The sequence below is a fragment of the Temnothorax longispinosus genome, chromosome 8 (genome assembly GCF_030848805.1).
Source record: "Temnothorax longispinosus isolate EJ_2023e chromosome 8, Tlon_JGU_v1, whole genome shotgun sequence".
In the NCBI taxonomy this organism is placed as follows: Eukaryota; Metazoa; Arthropoda; class Insecta; order Hymenoptera; family Formicidae; genus Temnothorax; species Temnothorax longispinosus.
In genome coordinates this window covers 17418589-17435060 of record NC_092365.1, presented here as the reverse complement: position 1 = coordinate 17435060, position 16472 = coordinate 17418589, and the positions used below count along the sequence as shown (strand labels likewise).

The 16472-nt window shown below is 37.8% G+C and overlaps 1 protein-coding gene across 6 annotated transcripts; it reads right to left on the bottom strand.

The window, feature by feature from the left end:
* Nucleotides 1-685: 685 nt before the first annotated feature.
* Chn (zinc finger transcriptional factor charlatan) lies at nt 686-13813 on the bottom strand. 6 transcript variants are annotated; one of them, XM_071785401.1, is made up of 9 exons: nt 13369-13813; nt 9299-9490; nt 8557-8742; nt 6858-6977; nt 6631-6779; nt 5256-5839; nt 4704-5000; nt 3457-3561; nt 686-2475 (listed from the first exon to the last, which is right to left on the bottom strand). In XM_071785401.1, exons 2-9 carry the CDS (start codon nt 9384-9386, stop codon nt 1902-1904), a joined length of 2103 nt encoding a protein of 700 aa, XP_071641502.1. In that variant the 5' UTR covers nt 9387-9490; nt 13369-13813; the 3' UTR covers nt 686-1901. The 6 variants fall into 6 exon arrangements, with proteins under 6 accessions (XP_071641502.1, XP_071641503.1, XP_071641498.1 ...); XM_071785402.1 differs by having other exon boundaries at nt 6858-6938; nt 13369-13805; XM_071785397.1 differs by having other exon boundaries at nt 6631-6977; nt 13369-13811.
* Between the last annotated feature and the right edge of the window lie 2659 nt (nt 13814-16472).

The following is a 16472-nucleotide window of genomic DNA, read 5'->3' as shown; positions in this document are numbered from 1 at the left end:
CCACGGCTCTTGTTGCATTATTATTGCGATACAATAAAATTGACATAAAATGAGAAATTAGAAATATTGTATATATGTTGTTATATATAAATTAACTATGTATCGGAAACTATAGATATTATATTTTTAAAAACTATTAGCTCTTATTTTTTCGTGTTATCTGAAATAATCAATAAAAGAGCTTATACTTTGTAGTTTTTATAAGATATAAATATTTTTTTATAATTTATCGTAACGTATTACGCTGCAATAAAATATTATTGCGCAATGGGTCAAATTATATGTTGCTCTATATAGAAATGTGCAGGAATATAGAAACCGTGGCGACAACTTTTGATTCTTATACAAAGCTTCCCGCCCGTATTCATGTACTATATACCGACGTACGATATATGATTCGATATACGATTTCTTTCGCTACAATACCCGCTACTAATAATTTTTATTTACAAATTATAAAAATGAAATTATTAGATATAAATTATATCCTACATTGTTATATTTTAATAAATAATTTTAATCATCTTTACCGCATCTATATTGCGTTGACTAAAAATAGGAATTGTTTTTATTATACTTTACAAACTAAACTTTGAGAAATACTATTACAAATTGATTTTAGCAAGAGAAAAGTGAAAAACAGGATTTTTTTATAAAAACACAAATATTTAGAGAAAAATGTAAGGAATTTCGAATCATCATTTTATTCATGCACAATAGACATATTTCACGTAATAACGTAAACAAGATAATGTTTCTGTACAAATGCCTTACATTATACCGTAGTTTTATAAAAATTGTGATTTACCGCCAAAGCACATAGCAAAGGCGTAGCGATATACGACGGTCGTAGTCCTCGATCTGACAAATCAGGATACGCCAAAGCTTGTGCGTTACTTACGTCCACGACTACGACTGTCATATGTGCTTTGGCCCTTACTCATCATAGACAATGTCGGAAATCTTATTTCAATCAAGAGCTTGGAATTAAATGCCCAGAATTTCAGATTGCTCATTAATTTTTGAAAAAAGATCGATGCAAAATATAAATAGATGAAAACAAATCCATGACTGAGGAGTTCATAAGACTGATTATGACATCAATTATCAAAAGCGATCTTTCGTATTACTCCTTTAATTTTATATAGAAAGTACACTCGCATACTTTCGCCAATGCTTCGAAAAAATTATTTACATAACATTTATAATCAATTTGAATATCTTATCTAATATTGAAGCAGTTAAAACTATTGTGGAAAAAACATATTTACATTCTTATGTACGTTACGTTAAAATACTTTCAATTCAGACTCATATCACACGTACGATATCTGTCTCTCAGAAGTAACAATTTTATTTTAAAAATTATTATTGAATTTACATATAATAAAAGAAATATAATCATCAGAACATGTTTCTTAGGAACGCACCTACCGTTCACAGTAATTTCATCATTCTTTGTAAAGTTCTTTCTAAAAATGAGACAGACTTCGTGCATCCTTTGCTGCCACTCTCTCGCTATTTCGCCTTTAAGAGGTTATTTTGCCTTGAGAATACAGAACTTATTCTGCAATTTTCCCATTCGGAGAACTGAACTTATTATGTCACAGATGTACACAGAAAATATTTCTATCTTGCGAAAAAATCTGAATCACAAATTCTCACGTCAATCTCCTCCAGTAAGAAGGATTATTCTTTACATTAATCAGAAAATTACTAAAAATATATCAAAATTCAAATTCCGTGCGTCAAGTAAGTACGTCAACGTAAAGTTCAGGTTTTTTTATGAAAAATTGTGATTTAAATTTATTTATGATTTGAATCGAATTTAACTTGAAGACTTACAATTAGTTAAAAATTACAATTTATACACTCTTGGCCATTTCCAGCCTCTTTTGCTGTTATCTATTATATCTATAATTCGGATTAGTGAAAAACGTTGCTTTAAGCGTAACCGAGGAGACGGTCGATGCCAAATTGTCTCTTATCGCTTGATTCTTGGCCGCACAAGATCCTCGTTTATGTCGCCACAACATGTGAAGTGTCAACGAAGCTCTGCTGTGATATGGCCGATGAGTCTTCCCTCGTGCGGGCGCATATTTCGGGCACAAGTGACACTTAAACACTCTCTGCGATGCCGATCTCTGCTGTGACTGAATACTTTTACTATTAATTTTGAATTTTTGTTTTCTTACATTTTGGAAACCTAGAGCAGGTATCAAATAACGCTTCTGATCTTCACGATGATGCCATACTGATGTGACTTTTCTCGGCTGGCTTTGTTTCCGGGATCGTCTGATTCGATGATTTTCCTTCTCGTCCGGCCTACTCTCGGATTCCTGTGACGATGGTGATTCCGAAAGTCGATCAGCGACTTCGTCAGGATAGTAGCTGCTGTAGCTGTCGTAGCTGCCGTAGCTGCCATAGCTGCCGTAGCTGCCGTAGCTGCCGTAACTGGTCGATGGTAGCGGGTCACTGCATGTAAAATCACAATTAGACGTATCGGTAGCGCCGATTCTACCCCCGTTATTGCGATCGTTCAAATACGACTCAAGGTCGTCATTCCTATCGCTCTTGAAATCGCAGACGCGACACATGACGAGGTCACGACTGCGTGCCTCGCGGTTACCGTTGCTTCGGACGACATCGTCATCGTCGTCGTCGTCGTCGTCGTCGTCACCGTTGGTGCCGCCTATGCGACGGTGCGACCGCTTCTCCTCCTCCGTGGGGTATGCCATAGTCGTTGCAGTTGCAGGGGACTTTACCATCTCGTGGCTGCAACCACCGCGGCACTGTTCCATAAGTTACGTTCGCGTCATTTTTCTACCAACGTACGAGTGTTCGTCGTAACACGACGTGAGAGAAATAAAAACTGTGTAACTAGACAAGGGTACACATCCAGCAATAACAGCGCGTATCAGAATCGCGCGGCTTACGACATCGAAAGCAAACGAAGCGTGCACGTGATGACATACGAAATCAAAAGATCTCTGTATGTTTCTTAAACTAAAAATAATATCAAAAAATGACGCCAGAACGTAACATAAAATATAGGAGGAGGAGTGGATAATGACGCGCGAGATGACGAATCGTCGGACCGCTTCACGAACGGGTTACGATTGATGTATGTGAGATTTTGCATTAGATGCAATTGTCACAGAAAATGTGATATCATCGGACGCTTCATAAATCGTCCGCACAATAGCGGACTAACGATCAGGACCAATGACAAAAAGTTAATGCATACGAATCGTAACCCGTCGTCGAGTGCGCCAACATTAGCCAGATGAGCGAACGTAAAATTCAGAAGAGCTCGTCGTTTAATGCCGGTACGGCATTCATCGCGCAATTAATGGTAACCAAAAAAGGGGGGAAACGCAACAAAATGCAATTAATTGAATAAACAAACGGAAGCCGAGTGTCACGTGCAGCGATGATAAACGCCATGAGACTTACCCGAGTATGGTGCTCGGTGGTATCACAGTGGTAGCAGGTGCAATTGTTGGAGCTGCCGGTGCTGGAAAAACTGGTGGCCCAGGTGGCGGTCGTCCTCCCACGGGACTAAATAATCCAATAATGAGCAATAAATAATCGCGTAAAGTATTCACGTCAGAATGTTGATGCTTCAAACTTCTGAGAAAAGATTGAACTTGGAAATTTGCAAATATTCTCGTCGTGCGAAATTATATAAAGAAATTCATTCATCGATATTTAAAATCCCTAAGCCCTAAGCAAAGTAATAAAAAAAAATCTATTACATTTTTTAAGCAACCTTTTATATTTGTGAAATGATATATTCTAAAGCAGATATTTTTTTCGCCTTTGTATAAATAATTATATTTATATGTAATTTTCAAATCACTTGGAATTATTCTTGTCAACAGTTTTATGTTATGATGTTTAATTTAATTTCTGTATAAAAATAATTTACCGCGATCCGAATTGATATATTGTAACATCCCGATTTTTTAATGCACAAAGAATGAATCGAAATAGTTATGCACCGTTATCTAGTGCTGATTAAGTTTGTTAATAAAATTTCCAAACTCTGATCGAATAAAAGAAATTAGACATTGCTCATTATACAATGCTATTTGCAATGTATAATTACATGTTGTTAAATTAGTTGACAGTAATTAAACATTTCACTTGTAATATTATCAATGTTACTCGTAATATTATTTTTATTATAATAGCAGAAACACATCACCACACCACCCAATATTACTACTACTATAATGCTACTACTATCGTCATGTTCTAACTTTAAACTCGTATGCTTTTATCGATATCAAGCCTGCATCAATCTTGTGGAACTTGTGAAACTTTATTCGCAATATGTACTTAACTGTTTAGAAACTATTTCAAGGCTTTTATGTATTTTAATTTCTCGCAAAATGTACAGCAAATCCATATGGAAATTAAGCATCAACATTACTTTTGCATCAAAAATTGTCTTGCATATTTTATCAAATCCAACTAAATGCATAAATAATTCCATCAAATTTTACTATACCAAATACAGTCATACCCCGCTTCACGTTATCCCTTAAAACGTTTTTGATTTTGTCTTGAGTAATATGTACATCCTATACTCTTTCCACCTTAAAATGTACTCCGTTTAATTCACTTAAAGTAATGACTTTGCGGAACGCGTATCTAACGTTAATCGAAGTATGACTGCACACAGTCAAGAATCTTACTGCAAAGGTTGCTGATGACGATTGCTCGGTGGTGGTGCGTCCTGAGTTGTTGATGTCGACGGCACACGATGAACATGTATTTGATGTAATTGCAATTGATTCGCATCATCGCCGAGAAACGAACATCTCGAACATTGCCTTCTATTGTGCACCTTCAGAACATGTGTTGCAAGCCGCTCAGCGCGTGCTGCTTTGTACTCGCACAAAGAGCACGCAAACGGCTTCGTGTGAGTATTTAAATGACGCTTCAGACACCAATTATCAACTCCGGTCCATGAACAGTACACGCAGGTGTACCTTGATATCAACAATTTTAATACGTTAATATAATTTCGCTAAATTCAACTTACGATGCTATGAATGCGCGAAAGAGGACTTTATGCCAAACATCGCGTTTCGTTTATTCGCGTATGAGCACGAAGATTTTTAAATCGTATAAATTTGATATATTTAAACATATATTTAAAAAATTACATAAATTAATAAAAATAGGAAAATAACTAAATATCAAAGCACGTAATGAAAGCAACTCGAGTTGGATATGTAACATACCTTCGTTCCTGTGTGCTCTTGGAGCCACCTTTAAGATGACTCTTACTATTACATCCGCCGTTTTGCACTCGCCTGCCTGTATTGCAATTATTCGCGTCCGATTGCACGATACTCGTCGGTGAAGGCATGATTATCGCTTGATGAATACCGGTGGTGCCAGTACCGGTACTAGTGCCCGATGTCGCAGCGTTCGGCTGTAGCTGATAGCCCTTATTGCTAGCGAAACCGAACTGATTGCTCATGTGTTGCTGTTGCGGTTGCTGTTGGTTGCTCACGTTGACAGTCGCCGGCGGTGCCGTCGAATCCTGTTGCAACGGCTTAGGAACGGTTGGTTCTACCGGTTTTCGTATCCTCGATACATCGTACACGTGATCGCGATGCATCCTCATGAAATGTTTCTTCACGTGATCCGCACGATTAAACATTTTATAGCACATGTAGCAGTGAAACGGTTTGTCTTCGCGGTGAATGTTCTCATGTCGTGTATAAAGATCTCGTCTGTCCGTGCCGTAAGGGCAATATGGACAGGTATAACGTTTACCGCTTGTGGATGCCGCAACAGGAGAAGACATTGTGGTTGTGTTCTGCGATAATTTACATTGCTTTAAAAGAGGCTTTAATCAGGCTACATGATGTACAAATAGTACATTGCAGCCTGAAGAAACAAGAAGAAAACATAATGAAAGTATGCATTTGTAAAGACGTCTTATTTATCACTGAATATAGTGTTTGAACTTTTTTGAAATGATATGTATGACTATTAGGCCGGTTCTACAATCAGTCGTATATCAGAGTCGGATGTCGGAACGTAGCCGATGCTCCAATGAGGAAAATTCGTTTTTAAGAAAAAAATTTTCTCATTGGACCATCGGCTGCGTTCCGACATTCGACTCCGACATACGACTGATTGTATATAAAACCGATCTTATTCTCTTGCAAATAATTTTTCAATTTATATAACGTTTTTAAGTCTTGTTTTTTTTTTATTTACTGACGAGAGTTCAGCTTGAATCAAAATATTTATTTTAATTAAAATAACTAGTGTATCAGATTAATTATTATTATATATTTGTATTTGTTGGCATCAATAACTGCCAGTTCTTTTTTTTAAATACTGATTACATTTTAACTGTAAAAGTGACAAGTAAAAAGAAATTTTCTTTTCATACTTGTCTTTTCACCAATCTGTTAATGTTCTTGAATGTTTAGAAAAATTAACAAAATCCTTGTATTAATTTCTTAGGAGTGTCATTTTTCAAGAACAGAATAGAATTATTTTTTTGTATTATCAGTTATATTTATTATATAATATATTATCTCGGAATATGATTCTAATTGATTATATTATATATGATTATATTACATTATACAATACCTGTTGCAAATGTTGGGGCGCAGGGGCGGATGGCAGTTCTTGCAAGAGGAAGCTCGATGTAACTGGCAGTAAAGCCGCAGGTACAGTTTGTGTTTCTTGAGTTCTCCGAGAAGGAGGAGCCGCCCGTTCGGCGCGTTCACGGAGTCTTTCTAGATACATGACCACATCTTCCATTTTTAAATCTGTTTGCATATAATCTTTGCGTGGTGAATGATGTCTATTCCTACTGTTATCGGCTAGGATTCTCGATGGATGATATTCCATAAAGTGCTCGGCAATTTCCCGCGGACCACTCGTTATGATGTCTCCTGTTAAAGTGGATAAAATCACTTTAGAGAGAGAGAGAGCTGCAAAAACATCGATATATTTAAATTAAATTCATTAGTATATGATAAATTGAGTACTATAATTGTCGAACTATGTATAAGCGTTATCTTACAAAAGACCAATTTTACATTCGAACAATCAGGATATAAACAATATAAGGAAGTGAACAAATTCTCAATTAATACACGAACAGTGTAATATCTATTTGAAGAAAAAAAAACATGATAGGAATAGATAAAATTATAAGCATTTTCTATTTAAAATACCAAAAGTGTACGCATTTTCGTGGTGATTTTTTCTTTCTCTTAACCTTTTAGAATTACGTAGAAAATTTTAAGTTATGCATCGACTCTTGTTAAATTTTTGTGCAATTTACGTTAAATTCTTTCTTTTGTTTTTAACTAAAGTATTAGTATTATTTCTTCTTAATTTAGCAATTTTTCCTTTGTCCCATGCTATTTAATTTATTAAATTTATTTTCAAAAAGATTATGAACTATGATACTTAATAGATTCGCTTTTCTATGACGTACTAATTAAAATATCATATTTTTATCATTATCGATATCTCATCACTTCAATCTATTTGCTTATACCTGAATCCGATACTTGATGTTAATTTATTCGATATATATGTATAATAAATACAGATTCCTTGTTCTTGTTTCTTATAGGGTAAACTCGGGTAAGATGGCCATAGAGGGAAGATGGCCAACACGTGTTCATTTGATGTTTCATGACGAGCTAGATTGAAAGAACATAGGTTGGCCATCTTTCCTTTATGGCCATCTTACCCGAGTTTACCCTACTATTCATATTTTTTCTTTTAAAAGTAAATCTATAACCGTATTCGAGAAAATTTAGTGATCTTATTATCTTGCAATGTGTAAATCGAGAAATGCGGCCAAACAATGTATCATGATCGTTCAAAACGGTACGATCGGTAATTAGCAGGGAGACTTTTCTCGCTATCTACCCCTGCTAATCAACTTATTTTTATCTTGCGCCAGCTAAACTTTTTACACTATTGGATAGAAAATTACTCAACTATATCCTGTGCTCTATCGATCTAGACCTTTAAGCGTGAGATTGTAAACAAGTCAGTCTCGCAAAAAATTTTTCAAAAAGGTTTATGCAACGTTATCACATACACCCATGAATTTAAATTCATTCGCTGCATATTATTGCAAAAATATTTGTTTGATATCTCGTGCGGGCGTTTCGGCCGCTCGATGTCCGTCCCGCTCCGCCGTTATTGGGTCGAGTCTCTCGATCAGAGACAATCTCAAGGATAAGTAGGTCTCGCGATTCTTTGTTAATTATACTCGATTATACTTACAAACTTTATTCTATATATACAGACTAATTCTCGATTTACATCTTGTCGTTACGGTGTTCGATCTCCAACTGTCGCCGGAACGGATCGTCACGCTCCGATCGCTCCCTACTCCCTACTTCCGAAAAGCGCTAGTGTCTCGATCGTCGATCCTCTATCGATAATATCGATCGGTACGCAACAATATTTTTAACGCAATTGGAGGGAAAGAGGCAATGCCGCAACGCAAATATTTTTAACAGTACAAGAATCATATATATTTACCACACTCATCACATCGCCACATAGCTTTTCCGGCGTGGTAAGCCGCGATTCGACTTCCATCGGTTCCTTTAAGTGGTTCGTCTTCGTATGTCCAGTTTCCGTCGTCGCTACCGTCGGTACCGTTTCCAGTATCTTCGTCGTTTTTGTAGGAAACGGATGCTTCAAACTCGTTCTGTACACTCGACGCTGGATTATCAACGAAATTGTGAGAAATTATATTAAGCTTTTCATGTTAATGGCGAAAGAAATTCATCGTGCCTTTGTGAAACGAGGCACTCGTTAAACTGTATCAATCCGGTAATTGATTACTGTGCGAGAATAACTAGTCAGAATAAATGCAATTTCGAACGTTTAACTAGATTGTCAGTTATAAATGGTATTTTCTTGATTACTAAATGTAGTTAACGTTAAACAATTAAATAATTCTGATAATGAATTAATTTTACATCAAATAGTTTTGAATTATAAATTGCATGAGGAGAATGCAAACAATTCCGATTGCATTCTTATGGTGAACACGTGTTGCGCAAAAAAAGATATTTATTAGAAACTTACGACAAATTTATAAATAAATACTTAAATTATTTCTATTGCAGATTACACAACTCGCCGATATTACACAATTTCTTCTCAATAAATACAATCAATAATTTATTGATAACATTTAGATAATCAGTAGAACAATATATCTATACTTATTTTTAATTTATTTTAAAAGATTTTACAGAAAATCTCAACCTACTCTTATGATCAGGATCATCGCCGTAAAGTTTCTTTGTAATTTCTCTAAACATATCTTCGTAGTCGATCCTGGTGCCATTTCCTTCCATTTTAAGAACCGTTTATAACGGCCACTCACTGTCTACAGAACAATAAATCTTTTCTCTTTGTCCCTCAAAGGCAGTCTGTCTACCTGCGATGAGTCACCAAAGACCTGAACAGGAAAAAAGATTTTCTTTTCTTACTGGAGTCTATTTTATCGCACGATAGTTACGAGCTCATGGTGCCAGAAACATACTTTCTACATCTTTTACGATTTTAAGAGAATATCAAAAACAACATATCCGCAAAATATATATATATATATATATATATATATATAAAACCATGAAAATTAAATTTAGAGATAAAATTAAATCTAAAACCATACGAAAATAAAATAATTTCGAACTAGATTGCCAGTTGTAAGTAGAACTTTCATTGATTGCTGATTTTAATTCACAACTAAATGCAAGATGCATGCCGTAATAATTTAGCAACATATAAGTCTTTTTTTATTCTTTTCATCCTTTCTTTGATTTATTTAGACAATTTTACGAGTTTTTGACACGTTTTTAAAATATTTTCTTCATTGAAGCCATACTTTTATCCTAGATGTAATCGGGAAATATTTTATCGTACGATAAATTAATTTATTTATAATAATCTTCTTTTACAAATTGCCTACAAGCATTCTATTGGATCTGAACCTGGAAAATTCCCGACCATAATGCGGCCGTTTGATTATACCAAAAAAAATTCTTTACGCGATATATGGCAAACAGCCAAATTTTGTTGAAAAATGCCATATTTTCTGTAGGTACGATGGCACGCTTTTTTTCAATATTTGAACATATTGATTGCTCTTCATCATCCTCTGAACCAACTAGCTGCGAATAAAAACTATGTAAATTTCCATGATTTATATCTTATTTAAATTAATTTTCACGATACTATACTATACAAACAAATTTCAAAATTGCACATAACTACAACTAGTTCTCGCGAAGGGACTACAAATAGTTATCGCGGAAGATTAATTCTCGAAGTTGTATGTTTTAAATATTCGCAGTTCTTTGAGTATTTCCTCACGATTATTCTATTATTATCTTCACAGTTAAGGATTGTTTTGATAACAAGTTCATATATTTACCATTGATTTCAGTAAATAACTTTGGAAACATAGGCCAGTTATTTTCCTTTATTTCCACCACATTTACGATGTTTTGGTGCGTTTAAACGAGAGTATAGAAGATTTAATACAAGAAATTATTCAACGACTTTTCTGTAATACGCCTAAGATAATTATAAAAAAATTACAAAAATTATGACAAATTTGAAATATAACAATTTTAATAACCAATATATAGATATAATTATATAATTGTGTATATATTATATAGTATAGTATACAGTTATTAATATATAATTAAAAATGTTTTTCTTTATATTATATAGATTTAAAGTTATATTTCTTAATTTCATATAATCACGTACGGATTAGCGTTAAATTCGCCAACCTACACCAGATAGTTAATTGAAATTATAGTAATGAGAGAATGATAACGTAAAAGCTTTATTATACTGGCAGTACTTGAGCACATTTTTCTCATGTATTTATATCATAAATAGAGAATAATTATATTCGTATTATCGGGTCTATATTTCACAAAGCGTAAGTGCGAGAAGAAGCAATGTAGAGTGAATGAGGAGAATAATGTGCAAAATTTCATAACGCATGTCTTAATGACTTCTGGGCGTTACTACAAGATTAGATTCAGAATAGTTGGACGATATGTAAAAAGTGAGTCACATGATTCGGACGGGCCTCTTATGATTGATAATAGAGAAATGTGGTATGGGAAAAAGTATAAAAGTATAATGATGTGTAACTTTTTATTAACATTAACGTTAGTTTTTTTCGCAAATACAACGATGTACTTGCGATGTAATGCATAACTGCATTTTCAAATACAATTATATGTTTTCTCTAAATTAATCAATTTATCCTATTATAATATCTGCAGGATTTCCTTTTAAATTCTGAGTGATCTCATATCATATATAAAAAAATGTTTTCGCCTAAAATTATTATACATTATAATCGATACTTAAATAAATAAAAACAATTTGTAATTTCTCTTTAAAGAATAATGCATGCCTCTCTCGAGTAATTATTAGATTTTCTAAATTTCGCAAAATGCTTATCGATCAGAAAAGAAAATTGAAGTATTATACAATTATCTCTTGACCTGTGTCTTTATTTTTAACAAGGTAGTTATTCTCACTATTATGTTAAGATCCAATAAGAATAGTTTAAGAATAATGTTATACATTTTTTGTATTATATTTCGATCTTTGTCTTTCCTATTTTCCTCGCAGATGGAATTTAAATTTTTATGTATTGTCGGATTTATTACAAATATGTATCCATTGATTTTTTATTTCACCTGATATTATTTCTTTTGCTTTTATGAATACCGTGTTTTAATTGATTTCGATCGAATGATGCATGCACAAAGATTTAGCACTATGTTCTGCAGGGGTGGCGACAGCATCCGGAAAGAGGAAGGAGCGAGAGTGTATTGATCGTCACGATTGCTGCTCGAGTAACTGAGAGGGGGAAACGAGCAACCCCGCTGGTAACCTCGTACTGTGTGTGCGTGCGCATATACCATGATCAGCCGTGTATATGTACGCAGAGGGGAAAGCAAGCACATTTCTGTGCGTGGAAGGGGTTACTGTGAAGAATAAATCAATATGCCCCTCCGCCACCGATCGGGGGCACGTTCCCTAGAAACGAAACGACAGATGGTGGAATGTAGAGGGTATTCTAGAGTGGAGCCTTCACATTTCTCCGCTGGTTGAGAACCTCTACTTTATGGCGCAGAGAGAAGTCCGAAGGGGGAAGAAGGAGAGATGACACAGCGGCGCGGCGGGAACACGGTCGGTTGGGATAAAGGCAAAGACACACAAGGCAAAGTCTTCGAGAAAGAGAGAAAGAGTCAGATAGATAGATGAAGAAAGAGAGAATGGGAGAGCGAGAGAGTGAGAATAGTCGAGAAAATGTAGTGGGAGAGGGAGAAAGAGAGAGAAAGAAGACACGCGCAATGCTCCATTCAAATCCATGCGGAAATTATTGCCGGCTAACCAAGGACGTCAGGCAGGTCTCCTCCGCGCCCGCGCATGCAGATGTACGATCGTGCACACATATTTAACGCGATTGCACACACGCATGCACGATCGCCCGCGTACAGCCGAAAGATCCCTTCTTTTCGCTTTCGCTCTTTCGTCTCTGCTTTCCGCCTTCCGCCGCTTCCACACGCGGCGGAGCGCGCAAAATCGCCGTCGCTATCAGCGTTGCCGTGAACGCGTGCCCACGTCGCGGAAAGGGCTGCGGCGAATGCCGCCGGCCTGTCGTCGTTCGCGCTCGGCATCGCGTACAATATCGCGGAGCACCCGCGAATGGCCGCCCCCGCGCGCACACGCGCGCTCCCGGAACACACATGGACACCCGGCACCTCTCTCCGTCTGTCTCACCGCGCGCTGCCCGTCGAAACACCGACGAACACATGGACGCCGAGACGTCGCACATATAGCCGCGCGCTCCGCGCGTCTCGATGGGTATTCGCGTGCGGCCTATTCGCGATACACAATACGTCGGCCGCGGCAGCGGCCTCTCCTCTCGCTCTCGTTCGCGCCGCGACTCGTCATCATTCGTAGTCTCGCACTCAGATTCGGTTCTCACTCTCTACTTGTTGTTACTTCTCCCATCTCTTTTCTCATCGTCCTACTTTGCACTTTCTCCCGATCGTTCGTTTTCGGCGCGCAACCCGCTACTCCCGGCTGGAAGGAAGTGAAGCAACGTACGTCTCGAGAGGGACGTACGTCCTCGGCGAAGACACCGATCGAGATCTGGTATCCTACTGACGCTGGACGATGACGACGCCGAACGCGACGGCGGCTCACGGCACACAAACGCGGTGAAGATATACGGATGAGCACCGGAACTCGCGACTCGTAGGAAATCGTTGAGTCTTACAAAATGCTCACCTTCTTGTGCCCGCTAACGAAGACCAAGTGCACGACGCTGACGAAAATCGTTGTTCGAGGAAACGTTATGCTGGTTCGGTTGCAGGTTGTTTCCTCGACGGCAGTCGGGTGGCGAGTGGGTGGGTAGGCGGGGTGGCAGGCGGACAGAAGTGGGTGGCTCAGGCGGGTTGGGAGCAGTGGTGTGTGGGTGGTGGCGTGAGGGAACCCAATACCACCCTCCTCGCCCATTCAATCCTCCAGTATTAGGGGGAGCAGTCGAGCCTGTTTCCCCTCCTCCCATCATACACCCAACAGCCCACTACACACCAACAGCTGGCGACGATAGACCCGTTTGCGCGTGTATGTGTAGACTCTGTCTTGTACGCATATACCTACACATGAAGACATACCCGCCCTCGAACTTCCCTGCACGTCTGTCTCTCTACACGTGTTCAGGACGCAGCCAAGCACTCCAGGGGCGAATTAGGTTGTGAGAAAGAAGGAGAGAAGTATATAGGGAGGTCTAGGAAGACCTTTGAAATCCTTTTTCGGAGAACCTCTAAAAAGGTCTAAAATTCAGGAATGTTTGAAGGTCCCTCCCTCACCCCCCTCTCAGCATGTCGCTAGACCTTCTTGCCTTAATTTTTTTTAACTGTTCTGGAAAGAGAAAGTTGCGACTCGCAAAAGCTTTGGGAAAAATCCTTGACAAAGGAAAGAAAGAAAGAAAGAGGAGTTTAGACACGCCAAAATTTTCCTTAGAATTTTACAAATTCTTGAAATTCCACAATATCGTCCAAAAAATGTTCAACGATGTTGCTAATATTGTTTATTGGAGCTTTTAAAGAAGGCTATACGTTAGAGTCGCCTTCACATAAAAACTACAAATAAAAATTATTGTGAAAATTGTGTCAAAATTTTTGTAATATTTCTAATAACAATTTATTTAAGACTAAAACGAATAACACTAGCATATCGTATAAAAATAAAGTTTTGAATATTATCAGTAGCTTTATATCTTTAGAAGATACCGCTGGCATGTACATACGTAAACGCAGAGCTAACATATCCAAAAGCAAGAATACTGATATCAGAAGCTCGCTTCAGCCGATAAGCAAGCAGTCGACCAAACCGACTGTTTCCAGAACCAGTTTGGGTTCAGTCTGGGTCGGCATTCTTGGTGAGTTCCCTACCGAGAGTACGAGAGTTGTTGTACCAGCGGCATCCGTCGCTCCGGCAACCTTCATTTATATTCCGCCTGGCGTTACCATGTGTAACGTTCCGTGATGCGGGTCTGAAATTAACTTCCAGCGTCCCGTCACTTCGTTATCGTGCAGCCGGAGGCCGCCCTGCACACGGACGAGCGCGGATCATTCAACGGGAGCAGCCGGAGATACATCTGCATCCGCATCCGAGTCGTAATTTTAGGAACGACGAGTGCATCGGGCCGCTGCCGACGTCGGCGTATTGATCCCTACCCCTGTTCAGACATTCCCTTACGCTCGCGCGTCGTCCATCTCTTCCTTACGTAGATGCAAGGCGGAAAAAACTAACGGAGGGATGATGATGTCTAGTATTGGCCGCAGTCGCGTGATCGATCGGACGCCGCGCCGCGAACGGAAGGAGGAGATGGTACTTTAGCGCGAGAGAAATTTCCGCTCTCGCACCACAAACGCGGAACTACTTAACTTAAAAGCTGCTAAAACGACGATGTGCCAAGGACGGCGTCATCGGTTAGGGAAGGGTGGAAGAAAATGAAATTTGCCACGAAAACGTAATATCCCTAAAATACACGACGGGAGATTTCCATAAAAATCTAAGCATAGGTTTGCGACGACCACGATGAAGCTCGTGTCTATTTATTTTTGCGTACAAGCGCCTCCTTTCAGAATGTGATGATATTTATAATTATGAAAGAGCCTTATATCCATATTTTGCAAAAATATCCTGGCATCACGTTGCCACAAATGCGTTTTGCTTTCGCTTTCTTCTAGTTCTCTTATATCACTTTTATTATTAGCTGTTTATTTATCTATTATTAACTGCGCTTTATATAAGATTCAAAGTTCATCGAGAGAACGATAGTTTTAACCTACCAAGAAATTATAGTTTTAACTCTCTCAGCCCTTTCGACGTCATTTTTCACCAAGATTGTCACTGAGTGAACGAAATAAGATTAAAAATTGCAAACAATGTTTTTACATAGAATTATATCTCGTAATTGCATTAATATGCCATACTGTTTTAAGAGAATTCTTGTTTACGTTAACACACAATGGTTTGAAATTATAAAGATTTGCCATTAAATCTAAAGAATATCTAATAGAAAAATTTGTTTTCTCAAATTCTTCCACCCGATGGAGAAACAATGATAATTTCGAATACATCTTTGAATCTTTCTATCCTAAAAACAATAGTTATTATTTATAATTATTAATATAAATTAGAATATACTTTCATGCTATTTACTATTTCATTTTCACCGAAATATTCAACTGTTCTTTCAGACTTACGGCAATATATTTGTCGAATGGTTTTATACATTTATATGTAATTCCTAGACATAAATTCTCTTAACGTTTTTAGAATCAAATTTGTTTTTATCTCTTAACGTTACTACTTATTTACTACTCTGCTTGAAATGCGTAAAGCACGGCAATTAATTTATCTAATTTGTCCACTACGTATTGATGATTCTGTCATGACTATTAGTGTTATCATTATGTATTGATGATTCTGTCATAACTATTAGTATTATCATTAAGAGATCATTCCAACATATCGTTTTAACATTTCCGATTAGTCTGCCAGTGCTCCCGCTTTATCTTGCGCTCTATTCTCTATTCTCCTCTCAAATTACATGTACACGGATTTCCGTCGTCATGATCATATCGTCGATTGCTCGTCGTGGCGAGCCATAGTCGTAACGACGCTTCTATGATCGGCGGGTCATTCGCACGCAAGGATCGCGAGTACGAGCACTGCCGCCGTCATCGCGGTACTCGTACATCGGCCGATGGCTCGACCATCGTGTCGGTGTCGGCGTCGACGTTCTATGATGGTAACAGCGTCGGCGTCGGTCTGCGGAGACGCATTCGCGCCGGGTAGCTTCGCGTCGCGGCGCTTGG